Genomic DNA, 11,990 nt, shown 5'->3' with positions numbered 1-11,990 from the left:
AACATGCTACAAATGTAGGAAGCATATGTCAGTGGAGTATGGTTTAGTTTGTATTATATTATAGACTAGAACCTTACATCATGGATTCTAATGGATTTGGTTTGCATCTACATCTTCTAGTCCCTAGCAAGTGAAATACCCAAGGGTGTGGGATTCTGAATTTGTGGTTTGTGTTTGGATTAAAATATTCGTAAGTACTGTTGTAATTTCCTCTCTTGTAAGATGAAGTTCACACAGGGGTGGACTTAGGCGGGGCGGGTGGGAACGGTCGTCTCTCCTAAAAATCTAAAATTACCATATATTTTAGATTTTTTTTCTATGTATTTTCTATTGAAAATTTGTTTTCACCCCCTAAAATTTTATAAGTTCAAGTTCAACCTCCAAAATTTTATAAATTTAAATTCACCCACAACATAAAATTATGTGTCCGTCCTTACCAACAGGGATTTTCTACATACACAAGGACTCAAACTCAAAACATTGCTTAAATAATATCAAGCTGCGTACATGGCCGGTCCAATAAGTTTTAATGCCCTGAGCGAGATAATAATTTTATGCCTCTATACTTGTACCGTATAATAGACAAAACATAAATAATTTTTTAAAAACAAAAATGTAATATAAATTATAGTCAAACAATATTATACTAATACAAACCAAAACCTACAAGATTACAAATATCACCTAAAACAATGCCTTCGTACATTTTTATTCTTAAATGCTTCACTAATTTAAATGGAGAACAATGCAACATTAAATTATAAAATAAGTGCATAGATGTTCTATATGGAGACATGATACATATTACAAAATACACATTAGTTGTGCATTGATAAGATTAAAGGAGAAATAATGCAAAGCACTTTTAAGATCTTGCAAAAGCATCGAGATAGATAGCGTGGGACAGCGGGGAATAATTAAGGTAGATAGGTTGATAGAGCTTATTCCACGGTATAGAGAAACATGGGAGGCGAAAGGTCAGCCAGGAGCAGAGGGAGCGGTAGTACGATTAGGGTGGAGGAGCACCGCCGCAGGGGTTACACCGTGTTTGTGGACAACGTCAGTAAGAGAGTGTACCACTCAGCGTTGAGAGCAGCCTTTGAAGTCCATGGAACAATGACTGATGTGTTTGTTGCTTATAAGAGCAGGAGAAGGAAACATTTGCCAACGACTTTTGCTTTTGTTCGATTCAAATCTCTGGCAGAAGCAAAGAAGGCAGTTAAGGATGGTCACGGTAGAGTTATTGATGGTTATTCGATTGAAGTCTTTCTAGCAGTTGACCGAAGCAATTTGGAGAAGGTGCAATCGCCAAACAGCAAACAGAAATGAGTGATGAGGGAGGCAAAAAAAGACTCGAGATCTTTCAAAGACGCTCTGGTTGTGCCTGAACATAGAGATTGCTTGGGGACTTCTGAAGGTCAGAACGAGGGGAGTGGTGACAACTCCGAGCTGGAAGTGAGAGTGAATATCGTGGAAGCAAAGCCGCGGAGTGGAGTTATTTGGGGCGATGGATCCTCGAAGTCCATGACTCCAACCTGTTTGAAATGCTCCAAACAGTAAAACTGATGCCCATGCCCTACATGCTGCCCTGAGTCATCGCCCATCTAGCACATGTATTGAGCCGGTCCTGACTGCATACCACTTGAATCAACTCTATTGATAAAGTTATCATTTATTTTGATTTATCTTGTTTAATTATTATTTTTGGATCTTTTCACTTTTAATGAAAAAATATGTTGATTTTATTGATTTAATTATCTTTCAATATCAATTAATTTTGCAATTAATAAAATTATATTATATTTTTTAACTTTATGATTTAAGTATTTTATAAAAGTTCATTAGTCTCAAAATTAACTAATCTAACCTCATAAATTTATCTTGATTTTGTCCTTATATACATAATATGTAGTCCAAGAACTCGAGTTTCATTTTTAGCCTGTAGGTGGTTTTGATCCTATCAAAGTCGTTTCATTTCACGAATACTTTAATCTCAACACCGATATTAATATCGATGATTATAATTATAAATTTTTTTATTATGTTCATAATAGTAACACAGTCAAATTAAAAAATATACATTATATTATAAAATGGTTAAAATTAGTGTTATTTTTTCTTGAGGTTTTGAATTTGAATATATACATATGTGATCTAAAAGGTATATGTACGTTATCCATGATTAAGAAAAATTATAAATAGATATTATCTTGTAATCACCACTGATTATTTAAAACAAAATATATCTTTATCATTAGATCGCCGAAAATATATTATCTTTATTATTATATTATTAATTTTAAACAAAAAATATCGTGATTATTTGATAATATAATATATTTAACTTTTAATATTTACATAACTTATCTTTTCCATTCATAATTATAAAATATAATCTTTAATGATTTTAGATTTTTTTAATTGTTCATTAGGAAAAAACAAAATTTTATCTGATTTTTAGAATATTATTGATAAATCTCAAATCAAATTTAATTTTTTTTACATTTTCTTCAAATAAAAATAAATATATTTAAAATGAGGTTGAAATGTTAATTTAAAGGATAAAATTAAAATATAAACCGAAAAAGTATATAATTAAAAAAAAAGTGAATCAAGCTTATTATCGACTGATCAAATGAATTACGACACATATTATATAAAAAAGAAAAATAATAATAAAAAAACTACTTGACCCATTATCCGCTCCAGTGATCCATCCGAAAAGATTTATGAAGCTACTGCACGGAGAGCTTTTTAGCATGTAGACTCGACTCGGTGCCTCGCTACTCACTGTTGTTTGAGTTGATTGCTTGAGCTAGGGTTTCCTCGATCCCCGATTTTCCTGTTATTTTTCTCCCTAATAAAATAAAATTTAGAAAATTGAAGTACTTATAATTGTTTTATTTGCAAACGAATTTAGAAAGAGTAAATGGCGGATGGTTATTGGAATCGACAACAGCCAACTTCTCCGATGCTTTCTTCTCGTGGGATGCTTAAACGACCACGTACAGACTACGGTACACTTCTTTCTTTGCCGCTACAAATCCTTTTTTGCCTTATACTTTTCTTATTTTCCGAGTTTTTGTGAATTTTTGTTTTAGTTTTAGCTACTTTTGAGATTAGTTTAGGGAACGAAAAGTGGATTTTTTCCTGTTAAATATCAGTATTGGAGTAAAGCATTGGTTTGATGTTAGGTTCCATTTTATTGAATTAGATGCATTTATGGATAAACTGGAACGAATGTTTATATTATTTTAACAATGAAAAAGAATGCCGATGTTTCGCGTACTTACTATGCGGCTAAAATCAGTTTGTTTATTTATTTTTCTATGCTTTTCCATATATGGAAGGATCAAATACCAAAATAATCTTATTAATTTTTCATTAAGCATCTTATTAATTTGTCAAATCTTGTTAAACAAGTTCATTTACCACCCAATCTCGACCTCATTGAGGCGTTTCCAAACTTTGATAGGAATTGCATATTGGCCCATCGCCTTTTAAGTTTTCATCGGGGACAAGGTCTTGTTAAACAAGTTCATCAACCACCAATCCTGGCCTCATTGAGGCTCTTTCAAACTTCGATAGGAATTGCATCTTGGCCAATCACCATTTGATCTTTATCCGGTGCAAGGTCATAACTTATGTTACATTTTAAGTTATCTAGTGGTATATTCAGGTGACCCTATCTTGAGAGCAATTATAATCGAAGAATTCATTAGAATATTTCCATCCCTCTGTAGTATCAGCTCATGGAGCTCATCAATCACCAGAAAACGGGGACTATGATTAGAATGAAGATCAGATATTTGTTTTGGCAAACGAAGCACTGTTTTGTCTTAGATGTATTTAAGTTACAGCTTTTTAACAATAGTGAATAGAAAACAACTCTCCTTGGCCTTGCACCCGTAGTGTAATATGATATACCTGTACAGGTCGGCAGTTTACTCTTTGGTTAGTTGATGCTGATTAGATTATGCACCGTAAAGTAAGGAGATGGCCTGTGAAAATCGTAGCCCTTTTCTTAGTCGTTAAAAAAAAAAATGGTTGTTATCCTTAAAAGACTTGCCAGTTCCAAATAACTAGTCTGCTTCTCCCTCTTCTGAGCAAAGCCTATAAATATAACACCCTCCATTGTGTCCAATTTATCAAAAGTGTTTTTATTCCCCTCACTCAAGCATCCTGTAAAGTCTTCTTAGACTCCTTTCATAGCTTGTATATCTCAAAGTTCTTTATACCCCTACAACTTCTTAAGTTTTTATGGTCAAATAATTTGTTTTTAATAACTGATTTTACTCCAGCACCCCACCATGATGTGTTCTTAAGTTGTGATGCTCTGTTACCTCTACATGATTGATTACATGTAAGAGAATTTATGCTTCAAGATACTTAACCTATACTAAAGTTTGGCCTTTCTTTAATCCTTGTCGTCTATTAGCTTGGGGCCTTGGGCAAATGGACCTTTAATCCTATTTCAGACCATACCCAATTGTTGGTGCGGCGCTTTGCTTAGGGGCAATTACCTAAAACCCCATGCCCATTTATCATTTGCTCCCGGGCACACAAAGATGCTGAACATTGTTTAGTAGCAGATGCCCCAACATTAGTTCTCTTATTTTGGTTCATGTCAAAAGACATATTAGGTTTGCTGCTGGTTATCACAGGCGCCCCACAGCCTTCCTTTATTTGAGTTTGGGACCAGCAGTGCAAGCACAAGTTGAGTTCCATTTTGTTTGTAACAAATTTAATAAATATGTTTGTTTCACCTTGCATCTTTTGTGAAAGACATTATCTACTTTAAGAATGAGTTACACATAGATATTCAATTTTTAACTTGACAGATGCTCCGCCTTCTGGACTGCATTCAGCTCTTGAGATGCATAATTATCTGGCAAGAGATGATGATCTAGGTGGACATCTGTCTGTGAAGGATACGAAATCAGTTGGATCAGCATATGATCGTTATCTCCAGAGTGCAGTACCATCTTGAACCTTTACTCATTCTGATTTATTCCTCACCTAGCATCTACATTGTTGTATTCTAAAGCATTCATTAAATTGTTTTTGAAGAAACTTTCTTCTTTTACTTCTGGAGAAGCTAGTACATTTGGTGGGTTGATAAGGAGTGTTGGTGGTGCAATGCCTGCTCATCCAATTGCTGATCCTCCTATGATGGGTCGTCTTGGATCTGCTGCTCCAGATTTGTCACCAAATGGTCAAAATGTTGGTTTTAGTGATCAAGTTTCGGTAGATGCAATGACAAGGCCAGGTAGGGATTCTATTCCTCTACCTCCAGATGCTTCCAACACTCTATATGTTGAAGGGTTTCCTCCTGACAGCACAAGGCGCGAAGTAGCCCGTATCCTATTTAGTGTAGTGCTTGATAAGATATATTGACCTGTTCAATGATACAATATTTTAACTTTTTTACCTGGCTTCCGACTGTTGGTTCATTCCTTGATCAAGGCTTTAGATATCTTTCGCCCATTTGTTGGATATGAAGAAGTACGATTAGTGAGCAAAGAACCCCGACAGGTAAGTGGACTAGGCATTGCCAAATATTTCATTTGTCTACTGTAGCATAGTTTCCTTTGTTGTTTTCTTTGCACGTGAAATTGTCGTAATTGAGAGTGTTCCATCAAATGGTAAAACCTTGTGCATTGTAATACAGCGTGGTGGAGATCCTCTTATCCTTTGTTTTGTTGATTTTTCAAGTCCTGCATGTGCGGCAACTGCAATGAGTGCCTTGCAAGGTAATCTCTTCTTCCTTTGATTTTAACATTTATAAAAGGTAGATTATCATTGGAAAATGATACACAGTACATGGAAAAAACAATAGGAAACCTTAGTGAATACTATTGAATGATATTGGTGTACTTGAGCATTTGGCTTAAGTGCTAGGTTTCTGTATCCACTGCTCATAGAGCAAGTTCAAATCTACTCTTCTTGGAATAAAGAAAGAATGATATCTATGGCTTTTAAATTATATATTTTGCCCATTATCCATTTCACAATTGCATATATCTGTATTCTATATCATATATAATCCTAGTTAGAATTACAAGTTAGGCGGCACTAACTCAGTTGTTGGACTTGCACAAGTATCAAGTTAAGTATCAATAATATCTGTATAATTAAAGATATATATATATATGCCATTTTACTTTCCTATACAAAAATATTTTCCTGTAATGAAACTATTGTATCTTAAACATGTAACCGTACTATCCAAGAACTTGACTGTGTTCGATGGTAGTAGTTTTTACTTGTTCAAGATCCTGTCTAAATCTGGTCAAGCCTTGAGACCCAACTAGCCTTTGACTATACAGAACTTGTTTCTTCCTTTTAACACACATTTCCCCCCTAAAGAAAATCTACATTCTTTGTAAGTCGACTTTATTGATATATTGTGCAGGTTATAAAATGGATGAACATGACCCGGATTCTAAATACTTGAGGCTGCAGTTTTCTCGACACCCCGGCCCGAGGTCGGGTCCTGGAACTCGTGGAAGGAGGTAAATGTGACTTTCTTTTGGCAAATAGGCTATCTTTTTCTATATATGGAAAGATTTTGAAGACTTGCAATTTGAATCACTCGATCCCGATGAGCATTTGCCTTAAAGATTACCATAAATTTAGGAGTGTGGATCAAGCAATACTTGAATTGCTTGCACGTTTCAGGAATCCATGTTGTAATTTAACTTAAGAGATATAAGAGTTATTTTTGTTGTAGAGATAAGATTGTTGTAGCATCTGCAATAGTGTTTAAATACAGGAATTAGCGGTGCAAATGGCTAGTATAGTTTCTTTATAATTTTAATTTAAATCATGACATATATAACCAACTAATAAGTGTAAGGTATAAGAGCAAGTGAAAGGTGCAATGTGCAAATGGCTAGTATAGTTTCTTTATAATTTTTTAGACTATTATTCTTTTATTCTGGTCATGGATGATGTGAATGTGAAAAAACGTCTAAAAAATATATTACGTCGATGAAAGTGTATATTGCAAAATATTTTTTTTGAAAAACGCTACTCACATGATACATCTTTATCAAAAGGTATCATTTTGATAAAAAAAATATTATTTTGAATATTATTATATAACAAATAAGTACTTAAAATATATCCTCTTTTTATTTATCTAAAGTGTTTTTTTGTCAAAATATGTATCTAAAGTTACATTTTTTTGTTAAAATATGTACCTAAAGTGATCAATTTTTTTCCATCAAAGTACCTAAAATATTATTTAATTAATGTCACATGTCAATTTATTTAGAACTTAGATTACAAAAATTAAATAATTTAAGTACTTATTTTGACATAAAATAATTCAAGTACTTATTTTGACAAAAATATTTTAATTACTTAAAGGAAAAATAATGTATTCATTAAATAATTATTTGTGATATAAGCCTTCTGGATATCATCATGAAAAAAATGTTTTGGATCATTGACATAATATTATCCAAATGGCTAGTAGATTCATGATCAACGGCCCTGATCTGCTCAAAACTTAAATCTCAGATGTAGTCCTTGCTTTGCTTATTTGGACCAGAACCTTCCGGCTCCCTTAATCGTCCTCGCTTTCTTTTTTCCCCCAACAACCTTAAAACGTGGTCGAAAAATCTCCAATAAAAATGCCGATCTTTCATTTGTTGGGGTTTTCTTCATGTTCATCATCCATCTCTATTTCTCCCTAATTTTCTCTCTTAAATATCGGATCTAATTAAAATCAGAGTTTCATTTTTGATATAATAAATAATTATTGCTGTCATTATTCATTTTGATAATGCCCGCGACGGATTTTCAAGGAACTTTGACACCGTTGACGAATTTAAGCCGTTCGTTACTGGAATGGAATCGTTGAACAATGGATCGGGTTCGAACGAGGTGGAGCTTGAATCCTTTCAAAGGCAAATAGCGGACCGGTTTCATGAATTAAGTTCGGTTTCTTCGGATGAACTGCTTTCACTTCCTTGGCTTTGTAAATTGCTCGATGTGTTCCTTTCTTGCGAAGAGGAATTCAGGGCTATCCTCGTCAACAACAAATCTCAGGCGGCGAAACCTCCTATGGATCGTTTGATTTCCGATTTCTATGAGCGCAGTGTTAAGGCGCTCGATGTTTGTAATGCGATTCGCGACGGGGTCGACCAGATCGGGCAATGGCAGAAGCTTATAGAAATCGTGATTTGCGCTTTGGGTAATAAGAGAATCTTAGGAGAAGGCCAATTTCGTCGGGCGAAAAAGGCTTTGGGAGAGTTAGCGATTGCGATGCTTGAAGATAAAGATTCCCCTCAAGCATTGGCTGTCAGGAATCGATCCTTTGGAAGAAATGCCAAGGATCAAAATCGTCCTCTGGGTCTTTTAAGGTACCAAGATTATCTTTACTTTTATGGGTCAAATTATAGTTTTGGTCATTGTACTATATCCCAAATCTAGGATTTAGTCCTTTAATTTGATATTATTCATCATCTCCTTTTATAATATCATTGATTAGTCCTATTGTGAATTCGAAAGAAATGCTGATTTTATGGGATGCTTTTAAGAAACAAATTCATGTCTATTTTAATCGTTAATGGTGTTAAACTAATGTAGAATTGTTGAGGGTAATATAAAAAATATTATAATATTTGATTAAATAATTATTTTAATTTTTTAAATATTTTAGTTTTTAAAGTTTTATTTTAGAGTAACAATTAACAATGTCTCTAACATTCGATTAATTAATCACTCTAGTGTTTTTTAGTATTTTGGTCTTTATTATTTTATTTTAGGATAATAAATAATCTTATTTGGAGTATTGATGCTTTGTTGATTAACGATTTTCATCCACTAATAAATCTTTTCGCCCTAAAATAAAATATTAGAAACTAAAATACTTAAAGGTTAGAGTTAACAGTGATTGTTTAACTAAATGTTAATAGATATTTTTTTGTCATTATACCTTTTCTTTATTTAATCCGTTATCATAAAATCTTTGGCTTCATCCTATTACAGTAGATCAATATCTTGGAATGTTTCGAGGACTTGGTCGGCAGCTAGGCAACTCCAAGCAATCGGGAGCAACTTGGTAGCACCACGAGCGAACGAAATCGTTGCCACCAATGGACTCGCGATGCTCACTTACACAATGGGTAGCGTTTTGTTGTTTGCAATGTGGGCATTGGTGGCCGCGATACCGTGCCAGGAACGGGGTTTGCAAGTTCAGTTTTATCTTCCTAGGCAGTTCTCTTGGGCTGCCACCATTCTCTCGTTGCACGATAAGATCATGGAGGAGTCGAAGAAAAAAGACAGAAGGAACTCGTGTGGGTTGTTAATGGAAATCTATCAAATCGAGAAATGTACTTGGCCGTTGATCGAGCTGACCGCTACCGAGCAGTTTCCGATCGGCGATGACAAGGAAAAAGCGGTGAGGGAAAGAGTGGAGGAATTGGGGCAAGCTTATGATGCAATGAAGGCTGGTTTAGAACCATTGGAGAAGAAGGTTAGGGAAGTGTTCCATAGGATTATTTATAGTCGAACGTAAGGGCTGGACTCTATAGGAAGGGGACACAATACTGAGTAAACAAGTTTATGCTTGGCTTGCGATTAGACCAGTCTCGGGCTCGAGTATACGATCAAATTTGAAGTTGTCTGATATTTAAGATGATTTAAACAAAACTATTAGGTTAAAAATAGGTTTGAGAGAGAAAAAAACGTTTAAAAACAGATTGAACTTGGGTTTTAACAATCAAGGCCACGAGTCCACCCATCATACTTGGTTTTCAATTTTGTAATATATTATTTCTATACATTTTACAATCTATATCAATTGAAAAATTAAATATTGACAATACTATAATGCAAATGTTGAAAAACATGGTAAATTGTTTATGATAAAATGATAAAAAGATACATATATACATACATATATATATATATATATATATATATATACACACACGTACATTACCAAGTATTAATTGGAAATCCATTTAGTGGCTTTTTGATATGTTTTTGGAGTAAAAGGGAACGACTGGTATGCCATTTTTCCTGGGTATCCTTTGATTTTATGGCATATCTTTGTTGCTTCAAATAAAGGTCAAGCTGTTGTCTCATGCAAATCATCCAAAGCAGCTCTGTGCTTTACACGCCTCTTATCTAATTCCAATGCGACACTCCAAAATTCCCAGCTCTCTGCTAGAAGGAAGCAATAATTCATTAATTTGTAAAGATATATTAATATTAATGTAAAATAATAACAAAAGGTGCTGATGAATCACGTTAGGTTAAACTCGGACGTGAAACTTTTTTAAAAGTTAAGCCCCGATGTTATCCATGAGGAAAATTTTAGAATGTGTGTCATTCATGCTATTCACCATTAATGGTATACATTAATATTCACCATTATTTTTTTGTAATATTTTAAAATGCTGGAGGACTCAAAGGGTAATTAATCCTTTTAGTATTTGAGTGCTAAAGGGTAATTTTCACATTTTATCGAACTTTATTAGGGATTGGACAAAAACAAATTATTCCTTCGTTATAAAAAATAAATCTTTTTTAAGGTTCAATAGTATGCATATTGAGCACCAACGATTGTAACAGGGTGATTGTTCAATGTCAAATGGTTGAGAGTATATTTAGAATAGATACTACTTATAAATCACCTTAGTTTAATAAAAAAAATAGTATGTTTATTTTAAATTTTAAAATTCGCAATTCCGTAGTATGTTTTCAACTAGATATAATTTCATATTGAGTTAATTTGTTTACTTAATTTACTTATAGAGATGTCCTTGTTGTTTACTTAATTTACTTATAGGTATTAAAGGGTTTAAATCATGTTCATTCGAGTACTATAGCAGATCATGGGATTTTGATTCAGTGAAAGATTAACGGTGCACTTCTAGGTTTGTATTTATTCAGTTGTTGGGTGTTATATATATGCTTAATAACAAATTCACAAATTATTGTTATATGTGTTAGTAATTAACCTTATTTTAATTTTATTATGGCTAAGGGAATGTACGAATTCAAGATAAGGTAAGCATATTATTCTAAAGGTCTCTCACTGAATATTGTCTATTTAAATTGTCAAGCCAGTGTGTACTTATGTTGATTGAATTTCATTGTCTAAGAATGGTGTTATGGAAGTATTGATTTAGAAATGAAATATTGTTATATATCTCATGCTTAGTATAAAGCTTTAATCATATCATTTATTCAATTATATTATTGACAAAAAAAAATGATAGATAAGTAGTAACTTATTTGCTTCTAAAACTTTCTAAATATGTGCACATTTTGTTACATGACATCATGGTTAAATTTATTTCATCTAGTATGATCCCTTCACTATATTCTAATCTCATATTCTTATTCTTATTATTAAAAATATAAAAAATAATTTTTTATTATTATATTAATATATTGATATTAAGATTTAACTATTTTATATTTTATAGTTATTTTTAATAATAATTATAAGAAAAATTTAACTATTTTTTATCATATCGTTAGTCACATTAAAATTAATTAATGTCATGATGTAGTGATTTTTATAACCATGTATAAAAATACTAATAACAATATTTTTATTATGATATTTTTATTATATTTTTATTGATTTTATAATAAATTGTATTTAATCTTTTTAGGTAATCGTTGACTACCAGTATTATCGTTGATTGTTGAAAAACTCCCTCACTACGATATAAATTATTTTTCGTGTTCTGCTAGAGGTTTGAAATCAATGCTCATACTTTACGGTTGGTATTACTCACACTCATTATGTTTTTAATTTGACATTAACATTTGTAATTGTATATTTGATTGTATAAATCGTGTTAACCATTATTATAATAGTAATTTAATACATTTATTTTTCTATTTAGATTGCATCATTATTAGATATTATGGATGATCAAGAAAAAGAAACATAGAATAATGACTTTGAAATTTATGAAGATGACTACAATGATGATTCAAATAAAGAAGTTTATACC

General features: G+C 32.6%; 2 protein-coding genes across 2 annotated transcripts; both read left to right on the top strand.

The window, feature by feature from the left end:
* The first annotated feature begins 2,761 nt into the window (after window positions 1-2,761).
* Window positions 2,762-6,752, top strand: LOC120177995 (RNA-binding protein 2-like). Its single transcript, XM_039183973.1, has 6 exons — window positions 2,762-3,017; window positions 4,842-4,978; window positions 5,071-5,359; window positions 5,474-5,535; window positions 5,672-5,753; window positions 6,416-6,752. Exons 1-6 carry the CDS (start codon window positions 2,930-2,932, stop codon window positions 6,517-6,519), a joined length of 762 nt encoding a protein of 253 aa, XP_039039904.1. The 5' UTR covers window positions 2,762-2,929; the 3' UTR covers window positions 6,520-6,752.
* An 863-nt stretch (window positions 6,753-7,615) lies between these two features.
* LOC120177931 lies at window positions 7,616-9,732 on the top strand. Its single transcript, XM_039183915.1, has 2 exons — window positions 7,616-8,372; window positions 9,001-9,732. The coding sequence occupies exons 1-2, from the start codon at window positions 7,858-7,860 to the stop codon at window positions 9,527-9,529; spliced, it is 1,044 nt and encodes a 347-aa protein (XP_039039846.1). The 5' UTR covers window positions 7,616-7,857; the 3' UTR covers window positions 9,530-9,732.
* The last annotated feature ends 2,258 nt before the right edge of the window (window positions 9,733-11,990 follow it).

Source organism: Hibiscus syriacus, unplaced genomic scaffold (assembly GCF_006381635.1).
Source record: "Hibiscus syriacus cultivar Baekdansim isolate YM2019G1 unplaced genomic scaffold, ASM638163v2 tig00003480_pilon, whole genome shotgun sequence".
Taxonomy (NCBI): domain Eukaryota; kingdom Viridiplantae; phylum Streptophyta; class Magnoliopsida; order Malvales; family Malvaceae; genus Hibiscus; species Hibiscus syriacus.
Note: the sequence above shows the minus strand (reverse complement) of the source record. Positions and strands in the feature narration are given on the sequence as shown.